This window comes from Ictalurus furcatus, chromosome 20 (genome assembly GCF_023375685.1).
Source record: "Ictalurus furcatus strain D&B chromosome 20, Billie_1.0, whole genome shotgun sequence".
NCBI classification, from domain to species: domain Eukaryota; kingdom Metazoa; phylum Chordata; class Actinopteri; order Siluriformes; family Ictaluridae; genus Ictalurus; species Ictalurus furcatus.
In genome coordinates this window covers 14,335,848-14,353,196 of record NC_071274.1, presented here as the reverse complement: position 1 = coordinate 14,353,196, position 17,349 = coordinate 14,335,848, and the positions used below count along the sequence as shown (strand labels likewise).

General features: G+C 37.2%; 1 protein-coding gene across 1 annotated transcript in view; it reads left to right on the top strand.

The window, feature by feature from the left end:
- gpc1b (glypican 1b) overlaps positions 1 to 16,936 on the top strand; it is a 142,757-nt gene extending 125,821 nt beyond the window's left edge. Inside the window, exons 4-9 of the mRNA XM_053652287.1 lie at positions 10,210 to 10,375; positions 10,558 to 10,688; positions 11,569 to 11,685; positions 11,997 to 12,124; positions 12,269 to 12,444; positions 13,585 to 16,936. Of these exons, the coding sequence (XP_053508262.1) occupies positions 10,210 to 10,375; positions 10,558 to 10,688; positions 11,569 to 11,685; positions 11,997 to 12,124; positions 12,269 to 12,444; positions 13,585 to 13,790 (924 nt within the window). The 3' untranslated portion in view covers positions 13,791 to 16,936. The remainder of the gene's footprint in view (positions 1 to 10,209; positions 10,376 to 10,557; positions 10,689 to 11,568; positions 11,686 to 11,996; positions 12,125 to 12,268; positions 12,445 to 13,584) is intronic.
- Positions 16,937 to 17,349: the final 413 nt, after the last annotated feature.

Genomic DNA, 17,349 nt, shown 5'->3' with positions numbered 1-17,349 from the left:
GCCGCTTCACATGTCTCGGAGGAACAATAAAAATGAATAATAAACAAACAAACAAACAAATAAAACCATGGGGTGGTGTGATGTGGCCTAACGTGATGTGGTGTTATTTTTACCACCCTGAAGCACTTATTACTTTCCTATAACAGCATATCCTGAAGTGTTTTATTTCTCTTCTCTTAGTTGTATTCAGTGTTTTACTATAATAAAAAAAAGTGCTTTAGTTGTACTGTCTGTTTAATGTGCATTTGTGTGAACTGTTTGACTAGCATGGGGCTCACACCCTTACCATTTCAAAACGCCCTGCTCACCAGCAGCTAAACACAGAGTCACGATACTCTATGCATAGAAACCCAACAGTGACTAATCTTATAACAGACTTGCAGCGATAAAATTATTAATATGTTTATGCTGACTGAAAATGTCTGATAAGTCTGTGTACTGTGAGAAAGGGTTACGTGAACAGCACTTGTTAACCATTTATTTAGTTTTGGTGTCATGGATGTTCCACAACATAAGTTAGCTACTGTTATCAATTACATTATAGCATCTAAAAGCATTGCTCCCTCACCAGCTGCTTTTATCTCTTTCTTAAAGTTAATACAAAAATGCATTTGTTATCTTGTAACTGAGAAACCTCTCAAGAAGTTCTCTGTCCTGTGATAAAAAACAACAACAACAACATACTGACCGTTACAGACCACGGACACTCTAGACGCTTTTTAGAAATTTTAAATTAGTCTCTTTACAGAGAACTTCACTGGAGTAATGGTTATATTTTTTAAATATTAAATAACAATATCCATTTATTTTTAGATGTATATTATGTGCAACATCTGCACAGTGGTGGACAAAGTACAAAAATTGTGTACTTAAGTGAAATACACACATTTTTGTTTGCATGCTACTCAAGTAAATGTAGGTCTTCTATTCTCTACTTGGGTTAAAGTACAAAAGTACCCATGTTTTGCTACACTGTACTGTTTAAGTGTCAAAAATACTGAGTTATATTATTTTGATGATCAGTTTCTTGTGACCTCTCTGACTGCAGACTAATACTTGACAGTATTTGACTTCTGAAGTAAAAATAATTTCTTATTTATTGTTTGTCTATTTACAGCAACATCCAATCAATTTTTTTCCTACTTCAGGGTGATAAAGTAGTGATTGACATGCTGCAGAAAATATTGGCATGAAAGTAGGATATTTTGCTTTGAAATATTGTATAGTAAAAATATAAAGTCTGCAAAGTGGAAATACTAAATACTTTAAGTAATTAATGCAGTAAAGAATTACATGTAATTCATTACTGTCCACCACTGCATCGTTGGGATGGGTTTTTACTATAGAAACAATAAGGAAATCAGAATAAGAATGTTAATTGTTAATATAAACCTGTGATTTGAATTGAATTTCTTTCTCTTTCCATTTACCCACTGCTACTATATTCCTCCCATGTATCTTATCATGTTCTAACTGACCACATCATCCCTCCCTTTCTGTCTCACTTTCTGTCTTTGTTACTCTTCTATTTAAAATATGGAGTCACAACTCCCTCCGTTCACAAATTACTCATAATTAGATCCCTGTACTTATGCATGCCAACCAGCTCCTTTGTTCCTTTGTCAGACATAATAGAAGGCACTGAAGCACATCTCCTTCTGTGTAAAGCGGTTGTAAATCATGATTATTACACAGTTTGAATGCCTCTGAGGGACATTTTGCGGGATACAAACTGAGACTATGTCTGTCTAATATCTAATTAATGTGTCTGGCACCTGTATAGTTTGTATCCTTGTGGGCCCTGTGCAACACACACAGTATATGCTCATAATGAGTCCTTGCTGATGGCTATAATGATGTGACATTTAAAAGGCAGTAGTTTCTGAAATGAGTCAGGCTTTGACGTGGACAAAGAGGCTCTTCAGGTGGAACACTGGTTTATAGAATAGAGGAGCTGAGTTTACTTTACATGGAAGGTGCAAGCTGTATTAGATGTGTAACTGCATTGTATGGTGAAGTCCAGTGATAAGGATATATGAATTAGTTTTAGTCTATGTGGCCTACTGTTTAATGAACAAAACAGTTTTGTTTTGTTTTTATAAATGACTAAAAGCAAATAGCGATCCTCTTACAAGTTCACTTGGGATCTAGATATTTAACTGACCAATTTAAAATCTGTTCTGCTACTACCGTGTTATGTGGCTTTTTCAGGATATAATGTGATAAATACAGTAGATCCAAAACTTGTACAGAAAACTGGGTTATAAATATTAGGTTCTTTAAATATTATAGTATTTTCACATACATGCTCCTGATGTAGCCAAAAACGGCTAAAGTTTCTGCTGTACTGTGATGCTGATGAGAGGAACAAAATCACTAGATGGACAATAAGCAATGCAATTTCTCATGCTGTCAATTTAAAGTTTAATTCGTTACAGTTACACGTTAATTAAATGCTTCATTGACATTGCTAGCACTGGGCCAGGAATTTGTATCTTTTACTTTTAGTAACTTACATAATCAAAAATGTATTATGTTTACAGGGTAATTTATTATGTATATCCATTTCACTTGTATTTATATAACACTTTAAACAATAGATACCATCACAAGGCAGCTTTACTGGTTTTACATGATCTGAATGTAGATTTAGATCCATAATAAGTAATCTAGTGTTGACTATGTCAAGTAAAAACTCCCTCAGATGATATGAGGAAACCAGACTTAAAAAGGTGACACTAGATAAATAGGGTTATGAATCATTACTCTTCTAGAACTGTATGCTATAAAGTTAAACAGTACTAAGTGTGAAAGTATGAGTGTATTACGAATAAGAGTACTGGAATGAGCACAGGACAGTCATTATGATTACAGCAGCAGTATTTATGCACAAAGCTACAGTTCCCATGTATCATATTAATAAAACTAAATTGTAATCAATTATTTTTTTGCAAGTGGAAATCTTTAGACTATCCATGTTTTCTTATAACAGCATGGTCTGAAGCGTGTTGTTCCACTTGATTGTTATTCCAAATTATACCACAGTGAGTTACAGTTTTTATGTATGTGGGTGTGTATATATATATATTATAATATAAAGTATGTATGTATTGTAAGGGAATTAGCCTGGGGAAGGGCGGAGCAAAGACCCACAAGAGACAGGTTTTAGTCAATACGGGGGTTTTATTTGTCTGTGTGGGAGCTGTCTGTAGTGAGGAGGCGAGTGTGTGTGAGTGTGAGGGGTTTTGTGGGGGTGTGGCTGGCGTTGTGGCTGGCGTTGTGACGTTCTCGAGGGCGTGTCGGGGTTCCCAAGAGGTGTGTGTGGGTTTCCCGTGCCGTCATCCACCGTCGAACGCGATCTCACCATTCGGCGGTCTCGTCCGCACTCGAACCTTCGGGGAGAGAAGGAGAGAGAGAGAAAGAAAGAGATTAGCGAGAGGATACCGTCGTGCTAAAGGTTGGAATGCCTCTATGCTGCTGAACAGCGCGCACGTAATCTGTCTCTTAGCCGTTCTTCTCGCAGGGGCGGAAGAGCGTCCTTTTATAGTCTTCCGCCGTCGCCTGAGTGGTGGAATTTTCCCGACGGACTCCCCAATCGCCGGCTGGTGTAGCGTCGACGGTCCCGCCCCACCGTGACGGTCCTTCCGGCTGATGGTGTGTTTGGCACGAGGCTGTCTGCTTCGTGCCTGCGCGGCAGTCGGGGAAGGAGAGATTTTCTTATCATGCGTGCCGGCTGTCGGTCCGTCGCGACAGTATGTGTGTGTGTGTGTGTGTGTGTGTGTGTGTGTGTGTATATATATATATATATATATATAAAGTTCATAGTTGCCTTTAATATTATGGAACATCTGTGAGACCTGTTATTCCCTTATATCACATACATTAAAACAATAATAAACAGTTCCCTCACCAGCATCTCATTTCTTTTCTCTCTTGGATTTAATGAGACAAAAAATCCAGATTGTCATTTTGTCGATAAATGAGAAAGTGTAAAACTTCCCTTTCCTGAAGACTTTCTTGTGCTGGGAAACATTACAAAGCATCATACTGTAACTGTTGCAAAGTGCTGACATGCAAGACTCCTTCCATAAATGTTACATAAACGTCTCCTAACAAAATAATTTCACAATGTCAATGATTACATGTTTTTCTTTGTTAAACAACACTAATACTTTTATTATGTTTATTATTAGGCTTAGATTATGTGGAGTGCCTGCAATACAAGTCTCTTCAACCACTCTGTGGTGTTAATAGCATTTAATATACTTTTAATTTGGCTTATGTGGTATCTTAAAAAGTAGATATGCCTCAATCAATACCTTTTATGAAATTTGTATTCTGGAGTTTGGATTTACTGCTGTCTTGCATGTGGACAGAGTCTGACACACTTCACTCAAACTGCACAGTGAAACACAGTCAGATACAAAATCAGACATAATTACAACTGCAACTGTTACTGTGATCAGTTACTAAGAGGCCTGTGATTTAGCTGTATAGTTCAGAGAAGCGTTATTTAAGCAGTATGGGACTCGTGTTGCAGGAGATTAAGGTCAGTATCAATATAGAAGTGTGTACAGAATATTAAAAGCTTGTGGGATTTCTTGATTCGCTCCTTCTAGGTCTAAAAACGTCACTGTAAAAAATAAAAACTTGAGTTAAGTTAGCTGCAGAGCATATTTTGAGTTTACTCAACTTTAGTGGTCAAAGTTGTGCCAACTCTTTTTTTGAAAGTTTACTAAAACTACTGGGTTAAGTCTAACTTTCTCAACAAGTACATCTAAATAGTAATTATGAGATTGTTTAAATTGAAATAGGGAGTTGAGTGAACTACCAGTCCAACTACCAACTTCAAAAAATGAGTAGGCACAACTACATAGCCCTGAAGCTCAGTAAATTCAAAAAAGCTTTGCAGCTGGTTGCCTTAATTTTTTAAGTTGATTTAACTTCATTTGTTTTTTTAGCTTTTAGCTAATTTATAGCTTTAAATCACATTATTGGAAGCCCCTCACATCATTTAAGAATACAGATGCAGGAAGTACAAATTGTACAGTAAATACAATACAAAGAAGTTGGCCATCATTACATAAAATATTTATTGACATAGCAAAATGCAACACAACACAAAACACAAACACTTAAAGTGCTGAAGTAAAACTCAAAACAATCTTAAAGTGCTGTTCCATAATAATCTTAACATTTGGTACATCCATAATGCAACAAACATGTTTTTTGTGCTGGGTCAATAAACTAAGCATTATAAAAAAAACAATCAAGTGTAAGATAATTTCATTAAATTTCTAGAAAGCCAAACTCAAAAGCTTTCCTTTTTTACTGCGACAGATACAGCCATTTAAACCTGGAACAACCAGAACCACAAATTAGGCCCAGTTTACACTAGTGCGTTGTAAACGTTTTAAAATGAAAACGGTCCTCACCCACACTGGCGTTTCTAACTACACGACCGAATACGCATGTCACATGAGCAAGTGTAAACAGGAAGTTGGTTGCTAGTCACTGGCAGGCACAACAATGCTAGTCACCGGCAGGCACAATAAACCGGCATTCCGTGTAGGGCTTACGCCGTTTGAAATGAGATTTGTTGCCGATTGCTCTAATCATAGCTTGCCCCTTGTGCATGTAGGCAGCTGCAGTATTATAAAATACAGAATTTAACTGCACAATGGCTGCTAAGAATGAGAACAAGGCCAGTAAAGCTTACGGTTCAGTCCGCGTGTTGTGTATACACAAGGTAGCGTAATGGTCACATGGTAGGGGCTTGACGAATCAGGGAAGGATACACAATGACCCAGAAAATCCAATCGGGGTGAATGTGGGCAGCCACGCCTTAGTTTTCAAAAGTCTTTGTTTTGGTCTGTTTACACTAAAACGCGAACTCTGAGTTTTCAAATTAAAACAGGGTCTTCGGTGTTTCCAAAAGTCTCAGTTTTCGAGGGTCAAAAATGCCCGAGTAGTGTAGACAACAGGCGTAACCATAGCAAAAGTTATGCATTTTAAAATGAAAACACACTAGTGTAAACAGGGCCTTAGTGTGCGCCCATGATTATATAAAAATAAATGGCACACTTATGTAGCGCTTTTATCCAAAGCTCTTTACACTGTGTCTCATTCACCCATTCACACACACACACCAATGGTAGCAGAGCTGCCATGCAAGGCGCTAACTTGCCATCAGGAGCAATTTGGGGTTCAGTGACTTTCCCAAGGACACTTCGGCATGTGGAGTCATGTGGGCCAAGAATCGAACCGCCAACCCTACGATTAGTGGACAACCCGCTCTACCAACTGAGCCACAGCCGCCCCGGCTCCATCTGGCTTGCAGCTGCTTCAACATTAGCAACTTGTTTTTGAAGGACTGGACCCTTGCTGAGCACTGGGGGTCAAGGCACATAAACACCTTTTTGAATAGTTTCAAAAATTGTATTTTAGTTCTTTGGGATAGTCCATGTTGAGGGTATAAATTAAGCCAAAGAAACAGCAACAACACTCTGCAACAGCAGAGTAAAGGTAATGTACATCATTCATCACAATGTGCTCTTCTAGTACTAAAGCTAGGCACCTTATAATTGGATTTGAGTGGTTGCATCCAACATCATTTTCAACGATGGTTAAGATCCCCATCTTCATCCCCTTGGCATTATTGTTCTCTGGGTCCATGTCCTGCAGTGAAAAACAGCATAAAATCAGTCCAAAAATTAAGGAATTCTGCTGGACCACAGAGAGTTAAACGTCATCTTAAGCATGAGCATTGAGAAAGACGCCACTAAGATTTTTCAATAAACTCTTTTTTTACCATCATTTTCTCTCCTGCTTTTTACTCTTTCCCCTGTCTCCTCTGTGTGACTCTTGGCTTATATAAGAGTTAGGTGATTTAGTTTGTGGTATCAGTCAAAACGTGAACTGGTTCTGGATAACAAACAAAACAGCTATCTCCTGATGGGATTTGGTCAAACAACTGGATCAATAATTTAACCTCTGGTATGAGTGTATGCTGATAACACGCATAATTTTCTTCAAAAAATTTTCAGACTTTTCCTTCATGATTAAAGGTAGCCCTCTAAGAGCTGAAGTCTTTCTATGGGCAAGCACAAAACAAGTAAGAGTTATATCCAACCACATGCATGGGACTTGAGAGAGATCTCCCACCACAACCAGAGATATGACCACATGCTAAATAATAGCCTTAAAAAACCAACAACATTCTAACATTAAATCTTTAAGGTTCAATACTTTTTTGTACTTAAGTAAACATGCATACAGTAAAGGTAAGCATTCAAGGGTAAAAATGAAATGAAACATGAAAAAGGTTTTAAGGTGTTAATGAATATAAAATTTTATTTAAATTAAAAAGCTATATTTAACCAAAAAAAAATAAAAATAGTACGACTGAACGTTGCGCTCTATTTGAGATGTATAATAATACACGCTGTGCATACTTGTGACTCATATTGAATTTTGGCACCTGTCATTTTGCCACATTTGAAAATGGCATCTGTCAGTGAGACAGTCAGTACGGTTACATGGACAACAATAATCCAATATTAACCCGATTAAGAAACTACCATGTAAACAGTTATTATTGACTACCTTAATTCAACTAAAGTCATACTCGAAGTAAACCCAAATCGAATTAAGACATGTGGAGTATTCCTATTTTAGTCGCATTTTCGACGTGCAATACAGACATGTAACCACTTTAATCACAGTATTAATGTCATGTGGGAGTTTTTCTGCGATAGGACATATGGCAGTGGTCAACCGTTTGACGGCAAACAAGAGAGCATGGCTGCGTCCGAAACTGCGTACTTACTTACTATATAGAAATACACGTATTTCAGCTACTATATAGTAGGTAAATATGTGGTTTCGGATGCAGCCCATGGTTTCAAGCAGTCGTCTATCTGCACGTATAGCATGACAAATAATTAACTGCACTTGAAGCTTTCATAAAATTCAAAATTAAACACCCAAAACTGTATGTGGTACCATAACAAAGACGAACTGTATGTTGATACATGAAATTCTGGAGAGAACATTGGATGGCGTAGCGTGGTGACGTGTGCTGTTAATCGATCTATGTTCTATAACATGTCAAATGGGAACATGAAAGAAATATTCTAAAAACCCCTTAATCAGAATATTGTCTTATAACGTCAATAAATTAGATTATTGTTGTCCATGTAAACGTCAGTGTGTGGGTACCAAGTTGAGTTGGTACTCTATATTTTTTGCACAATTTGCATCCACTTCAAAAAGTGCACAAGTGTTTTCCCTGTGCTTTGGGGGATTCCTCTGGGTATGCTAGAGATATGCATTGTAGGCTAATTGGCATTTCCAAATTGTCTGTACTGTGTACCCTGTCCAGGGTGTCCCCCACCTTGTGCCCAGAGTTCCCTGGGATACTCTCCAGCCTCCCCGTGACCCTGTGTAGGATAAGCAGTACAGAAAATGGATGGATGAGAGAACAAAGTTAAATGGGCACTGCTAAATATACTGTTACAGAATTTAATTAACATGTGTGTGAAATTATATTTCATAATGTTGATTTGTCTCTCAATGTCCTGTAAACACTGTACGGTTTACTTCAGCATGGAGAATTTTGTTCACTGGGTAACAGAGAAAAATTCCTACTGTAACTGTGATTATAACACACTCTTGTAATTTTTATATTGGTTGGGTAAGAGTGAGTACATCATTAGTTGGGTGTTGTCCAATAAATCAATTCTTTTTGTTCCCTTTTAAATCTGATTATGCATTAGAAGTGTGGCACAATGCCATTTTTATAATTATATACAATTAGATTTCACTTCTGTCTGACTTTTCTGGTGTTCACTCATGTGTGAGCCTGTAGGAGTTTATACTGTCTTATACTACTTCTGTGTCTCTGTGATGCGAATATGTTTAGCAAATCTAGTAATTCCGTTAAATTTTATTTGTGTGGTGCTTTTAACAATTGACATGGTCAGAAATCAGCTTTACAGAATTGAGAACAAGCATATAGTATGTTAGTATAAAAGCACAGCTTGAACAGTAGTTTGGCTGTAACATGAACCATGTGATTCGTCTAATACGTTATGGTTTCTATAGTAACAGCTCATATACAGGGACTTATATGGCAGATGCTCCACACAATCTAAGATGAAAGATAAACAGATCAAAAAAAAAAAAAAAAAACCATGGTGTTTAACAAAGAAAAATGTATAATAATTGATGTGGGGACATTTTTTTGCTAGAAAGCATTTATCATTCTTTTAAGTAGTCTACTGTAGGGTGTCAGTGCTTTGCATGCTTAATTCTTGGTAAAATAACAAGCTGTGTTTTTTCAGAGAGAGAGTGAGTGGTAGGATGAGTTTGCGGGGGGGGGGGGCTTGCTATGGCACAAGTGACAACATTAAAACCTTAACTATATACCTTTTAAAGGTATGACGTGTCATTGATTAATAAACTAAACATTGTAATATTTGGCAAATCACTGTGTTATGAACAGAATAACACACTCCAGACCATGCAGTTATAGGAAAATAATCAACACTGGGGTGGTGTGATCCTGTCTGATGTTATTCCAGTTGTATGTTATTTCTTATGTGGATTATGATTAGAGTGCAATCATGGACTATGGCAGGTCTAGCTAAATAAAAATAAAAGGAAAGGCAGAAGGAAGCAGGCATGTGGGCACCCACATAAAGAGTCCCGCCAACCTGATGCACAAACCTGAGTGATTGTGTGATGATTGCAGCATTAAAACATCACAGGTTACCATTACCTTTGTCTTATTTAATAATCCTATCTAAATATAAAGTCTTTGTGCATAATTATGCAACAACTGTCAGTTTACTAATGTCATTGTACTAGCTGCAATGTATTTGCTTTCTTATTTGTTCAAATACCTGTTATTTGGAGAGGTTTGCTATTTATAGTCAAGTTTTGAATATAAAATGTGAAGGTGGCGTTTGAAATCACATCCACTGTTGCATTACTCCATCTATGTGAGTGCAGGTATACAAAAACTGGCTTATGCCTAACTGAATTAACTAGCAAATTGTAAATTATACCACTAAGTTGTGACTGCTCCAAACAAAATAATGTGTTAATTCAGCAATGCTTAATTTACTGTGAACAAATGAATCAAGATGTCTCCCTCTCCCTCTCTCTCTCTCTCTCTCTCTCTCTCTCTCTCATGCTCTCCCGAAGGTTCCTCTGAGTGTGGAGTGTGTACGGGCTCTGATGAAGCAAACATACTGTCCTCACTGTAGAGAAATGGCCTGGGTTAAACCGTGTGCCCCGTACTGCAGAAATGTGATGAAGGGCTGTCTCGCCAATCAGGCAGACTTGGACACTGAGTGGAAAAACCTTGGAGGTGGGTGGGGCCTGAGTAGCTGAGTAGATTTGAACTGAAAGAGAGTATTAGAATGTGAGAGCCCCTGAATGCAAATTTGTACTCAAGTTAAAGAAACAAACTCACTTGAGAAGTTAAGGTTATAAATGAATATTTGTGACTTGGAAGCTGTTTGTAGTAATGTATTGGTTCTGTGTGTGTAGATGCTATGCTGCAGGTGGCTGAAAGGCTGAGCAGACCCTACAGTGTGGATGCAGCTATATTGTCTCTGCCTAAGCGCATTGCTGATGCCATCCTTTACATGCAGGACAACCTGAACACTTTCAACAGCAAGGTCTGAGTCATACTGAGTGATACAGAACAAATACAAAAGATTGTCGAAAGTAGTAACATTGTTTGAATTAAAGTGAGCAAGTCTCCATTGACCTTTTCACTTAAAATAAGTCCAAAATGTGTAGAATTGGGCTGGATAATCTTCACTAAAAATAAATAAATAAATAAATAAATAAATAAAGTTCACAGCATGAAAATAAGTTTTTGTAACGTTTTAGTTACAATTTTTTGTAGGGAAGGACAACTCAATTAAAGATCTTATATGGTAGCACTACTTGTATTGTTCTCCACTTGATATATCGCTTTGCTTATATTTCCTCATTTGTAAGTCGCTTTGGATAAAAGCATCTGCTAAATGAATAAATGTAAATGAAGGCTTAACAAAACTATATAGAAATAGAAATATTAAAAATAGGCTTGGTGGCAGAGTGGAGAGTGAAATTTGTAACTTTTGCATGTCATCAGAGCATAGTTTGACCTGTATATATAAAATCAATAATTACCAGGAAATATTGTTTGAAATATTTTTGTTGACATTTAATATTACTATGATGATTAGTTTTCTGACCATTTTCTGTTTTATTTTTCCCCAATTCCCAATTTTTCAACCACCACCACACCATTACTGACCAATACCTATATTAAATAAATATCTAAACATATATATATATATATATATATATATATATATATATATATATATATATATATATATATATATATATATATATATATGTGTGTGTGTGTGTGTGTGTGTGTGTTCTAGTAGTATAGATATATTATTAGGAATCTATTAATATTTCATCAGTAGAATATTATTTATTATTGTGAGATCTGAAAGTGACTGAAGGACTTCCTGCTTTCTGTGTTTTGCATGTTAGGTGTTTCAGGCATGTGGTACACCTCCAGAGAACCCCAGCCCAGAGAAGCCAAAAAACAGAGGCAAAAACTTAGCAGAGGATGTCAGCAGCACTTCAGCAGCAAGTGTGGAAAAACTGGTGTGTATTTAATCACACTATAACATTATGTATAATCACATTTATGCATTTACATTTATGGCATTTGGCAGACACCCTTATCCAGAGCAACTTACGTTTATATCTTGTTTTTATACAACTGAGGAATTGAGGGTTAAGGGCCTTGCTCAAGGGCCTAGCAGTAGGAGCTTGGCAGTGTTGGTATTTGAACTCATAACCTTCTGATCAGTAATGCAATAATTTTAACCACTACATGTAGCAAGCTAGAGAGAATAGTATGTGTAGAACACTACAGTACTTCTGAGATTGAGTTTACCACTCTTTTTCTTCAGTTAGCAGATGTATCCCGCAATATAAGGAACATGATGCAATACTGGATTCAGTTGCCCAATAAGCTGTGTGTGGACCGAGAGGCAAAAAGCAGCGAAGACAAGTGCTGGAATGGAATGGACATAGATAGGTGCATTTTCACACACAGAACATGAACATTTTGTTCATTTTGCAACTGTTCATTTTGCTCTCAAAATCAATAGCACATTGATTGCTAACAGAACGTAAAGGTCAAAATACCACAAGCTGACAGTGTCTTTGTTCTGTGTGTTAGGTATCTCCCGGAGGTGATGGGAGACGGACTGGCCAACCAGATCAACAACCCTGAAGTGGAGATTGACATCACCAAACCAGACATGATTATACGACAACAGATCATGCAGCTCAAAATCATGACGAACCGAATGAAGAATGCAATCAACGGCAATGACGTGGACTTCCAGGATGCCAGTGAGTATGAGTGCAGACACATGTTCAACCCTAAATATTGAGGACTAAGTACTTTATAGCAGTTTTAATTGGTGACTTGTGTAACCTGGGAGGAAAAAGCTATAATACAGTTTCATGATGTAGCTCAATAACCTACAGTATATACTCGTCACTAGAATATGTTAGAACTAGTAATGCTGATGAAGAACATTTACCACAAAATGATGCTACCATCACTATTGCTTCTCAGTGGGTATGGTGTCATAAGCCATGGTGCTTTCTTTCAAAATGTAGCACTTTTTATCAAGGCAAAAATGCCTTTTGACATTTTGGTTGCATCAGACCGGAGAATCTTTTTTCCACATGTATGAGTCTTTAAGATGTCTTTTGAATGGATTTTTTTCTTGCCACTCTTCCATGAAGACTACATTTGTGTAGTGTACAGGTTATGGGCCTGTGAACAGTTTCTGTCATCATATCTGTGGATCTCTATAGATCTATATATATCTCTATATAACTCCAGCAGGAGTTTAGTATGTTGATTGGTATGTTGATTGCCGAGAGGAAGAAGCTTTTCCTTAGCTTGCTGATATGGCAAGGGAAGCTCCTGAAGCGCTTTCCAGATGGAAGAAGAGTGAGCAGTCTACAGTTGTGTGAGAAATGTCCTTGACAATGCCTTTCACCCTCTGTAGACAATATCTGTGATATGTCATTGATGTAGGTATGGGTGTGCTTGTTGCTCCTCTTGGTCCGCTGGTAATCCACAGTGAGCTTTTTTTTGCATGGGCACAATTGTTCCTGTCTTAAAGCAGGTGGGAACACTGCTTGGGCTAGGTACAGGTTGACTTTAGCCAGTTGTACTGCACATGGCTTGGAGTGCCATCAGGGCCAGCAGCTTTGTACTGGAGCACACATCACTGGTCGAGAGTGTGAACAACAGGTCAGCAGATGGAAGCTTGGCTTTGATGGTCCTGTGTTTCCCTGATCAAAATGATTTGTTCTGAAGCTCTAATGATCATTATAATACTGATTTTAACATTTTTGTGACTGTTAGAATAAAAACAACTGCTGATAGTCGATTCAGACATATTGATATGTCACATATGCTATTTTACAAATTATGACAATTTTGCTGTTCTTTTTTTTCTTCTTCCAACACAGGTGATGACATCAGTGGGTCCGGAAGTGGAATGTGTAATGACCAATGTTTCCACAACCAGCAAATTATGGTTCGCAGCACACACAGACCGAGAGTCTATCCCAACCCTCCTGTGAACAAGAATAAGGTGAAAAATGATGGAAGACGGATCTTCCCATGCTCCACCCTTTACCTGCTCTCATTGGCTACAGTGCTGCTTAGGCGATAATTGTTATTTCAGCCAATCAGGACTCAGTATGGGATGGGGATGGACTGAGGAGGGGCGGGGGCAGTTACATTGCCAAAAATAATATCATAAGCATATGAAACTTGCAAACAATATCAAAATGTGGAAATGAATGGTCCTCTTTGTCACTACACAGAGTATTCTTTAATTTCTGTTCTTTATGTCTGTTTTGAATACCTGCACTCTTACAAGTTCTCTGGTCTGAGGTAAATATTGTGCATTTAAGATTTACCAACTGATTCTCTAGGTATGGATTTAACTATATATTTGAAGTTATGTGCCATAAGAGCTGAGAAAATATCTAATTTGTTCTCATACAAAAATTAGGATTTTAGATAATTTATTTATTACTACCAAATCCCTTCTAATCCTGAAATCCAGTGTATTTATATATCTGGTAATCATAATATCACATCACCTGTTTATCAAATCAATAAGGAGAGAAATTTTAGACTTCCACGGTTATAAACATGGGCTTGCAATAGGTTATTTTTAGACAATTTTTGTCACTGGTGACCATCTGTTTTTTCACACACACTTTCTCATGCTTTTAATAATCATTGTTATAATTTCTTTCTATTTTTTCTTCTACAATTGCAGCTTTAAGGCTCAGGCTTGCATAAAACACTACCTAAATGTACCACAATTATGAATAAAGTGCATAAATGTTAACACATGCATAATTTTGACAACGCAAAGAGCAATATTTTGGCTTTGAAGTTCACACACCAGCAGAATAAAAAAGACAATATTTTCAAGAAGTTTTATCATTTCACAGAAGCTGTACATGAATCTATATGATAGTGTCTGTATCTAATCAAGATGAGCGCTGAGTTTTTTTTTTTTTGGACAGAAGGCATTTGTAAGGAGTTTTAAACACTGCACAATAATGTACTTCAGTAACAGAGCAAAGTCCAGGTTTCATTAATGAAGTACATGAAAGAATCCCCTACCAAATTTCCCTCTGTTCTTCTCCTTTAGAAAATGTTGACAGTGCTTCTGTGATGCTCTCACTGCAACATCAGTGATCTCTAATGATCATGTAAGTCTATGAATGGCACTCTGTAGACAGGAATATAAAAATATAAGTGGTGAGAAGGAGGTTGAGCATTTTGGATGGTGAAATGTTTGTGAACAGGTAGATATTTTGGAAGTGTGTGTGTGTGTGTGTGTCCCCTGGTGAATAGATATTCAGATGTGTGTTTTAGGGAAGTAAACAAATATACAAATATGAATTTATTATCTGGAATGACCTGATCATTTGACTCTGTTCTAAACAGATACAAATACTGATATGAATACTAGGTGCAGTTTTGTGGGGGGAGGGGTTATTATTATTTTTTTTTTTTTTTGACAGAAATATTCACAGGACATCAGGTCAATACTAGAGGTGTGTGTGTCAGGACTGGGATCCTGTAGGACACAACAAAATAGTCACACAAGCAGAAAATTTTTACTTTTAAACCAGAGCAAGCAAGCGGTCAGATGTGAGGCTCGTGGGTAAGATAAAGAGGGCAGGAACATGCAGCACTGCACAATGCGTGTACAACAGCCTTACTAACAGTGTTGCTGTTGTATTAATCTACTACAATAGAACCCAATTTGTGAGAAAATATCTCAAACAGATATAAACAAAAATAATAACTGCACAAGCATGTTTAAACAGTCGCTCTAGTTACGACTAATTATGAACTCAAGTTTGAGGTTGTATATGTGCGTTTGTGGACATAGATATTTGGAAGTGTGCGTGGAAGTTTTTGCTGCATGGACATGTGGACATGAGGGTCCTTGGAGGTGTATGTGTGTTTGTTTGTTTGTTTATGTTGGTAGTAGATATTCATGTGTGTGTGTGTGTATATGTGTATGTGATAGAGAGTATAAATCTGAATGCTCACCTTTCAGTGCCTGTGACAGAACACCCCTGTTCTGGGAATGAGTAATAATGGCACAGAGTGATGACATCACTACAGAACATGCAGTAGAGTTGATTGCGTTCAGATTGCTCACTGCAGTTAATGCAGCCTGTAGTGATGATGTGCTCAGAAACACTGCATGCTGGGACATCCCTTTTCTCCTCCACTAGTCATCTCTAGTCCTAGCATACACATTCCAAAATGAATGAAAGTAAAAATGAGTAAAGAAAAAAAAAAGTAAATTTATTTGCACAACTTTGTCACTCTGTAGCTCTCATTTCAGTTCTCAATTCCTTTCCTGTTAGCTTTTTTTTTTTAAATACTGCACTTTTTGTGGCATACATGTTGACTCTTACGTAACACAGCAGCTGCTGCACAACTTGATTGACGATCTGTAGCAGAGCATCAGTGATAAAGCGGCTGTTCGATTGGCTCAGATGTTGAAAAATGTGTATTAACAAACCCTCATAAAACTCGAAAGAAGCAAAGACAGGATCTGATAGCATTGTGGATAATAGGGTCCAATGTATATGAAGAACATACTAATTAGTTTGTTGGTTAAAGGTAGTCATATGCATTACAGTAAATTTGTGGTCATGTTTCAGTGCTACCTTAACCCTCATTTAAACATGACAATTGGACCAGTATATTGTACATATTCAGCTAATAAACCACTAAAATTATCATACAACATCCCTTTAACTGGGACTATCTTGATCATCGTGCTATCAACATTGTAAAGGACTGAAGGAGACAGTAGCACACACTGGGACACATGGCAGAATGATGCAATGGATATTGGGTACTGGAAAATGTATACATTATAGAAAAAGCAGGATTACATAATTGCATGTCATGTATTAAGAACAAAGTGCAATGAAGAGTTCAGCCTATTCTGATCACATGCCCAGGAATGCCTGTTCCACCAACTTGGGCCCTAAATAACCACTTGTATTGTTAAATATGGCTGGCATTGGTGAAATGAAATTTAAACAAGAAAAAAATGTAAATCTCTACAAGACATTCTGTTATATGCTTTATTGTTTTGTGTTTCCATTTCTCTTTTTGTTTTCCAATAAATACCAATAGAGAGTTTGTGTTCATGGATGCATTGTCAAAAAAACATTGTGGAATTTAATGCAAATTTGTCAATTTGCTGTTTTATGTTCCTGGAAAAAATACTTGTCAATTATATACATCATACAATTTTGAAAATGTCTGCGTCAAACTCATTTGGTCACTTCCTTTTTAAAATAATGGGACTCATGTTTTTGTTAAGTTGTGGGTAAATGTTTTCGTAGGCCAGACTAAACAAAAAGTTCCCAACAGATATATTTTAAAAAATGGTCACGCTGATTTTCTTTGTATTCACATATGTATGTTGATAAATGCCATTCACCTATAAATGACCAAGCACATTCACAGCATAGCTGAGTTACATTTAGTGACACCCACAAAACTCCATAAAAGACAAAGCTCACAGGGCTGAAAATGGCAAATTAGTGGCTAAACAGCAAAACTGCAACTCCTAAGGGTGGTATGCACTAAATCTTCCTGTAATGCAGCTCAGCCAATGCAGTGCATCCGCTACCATAGTCTTTTCATGGGGCACATTTTTTTTTGCCCTA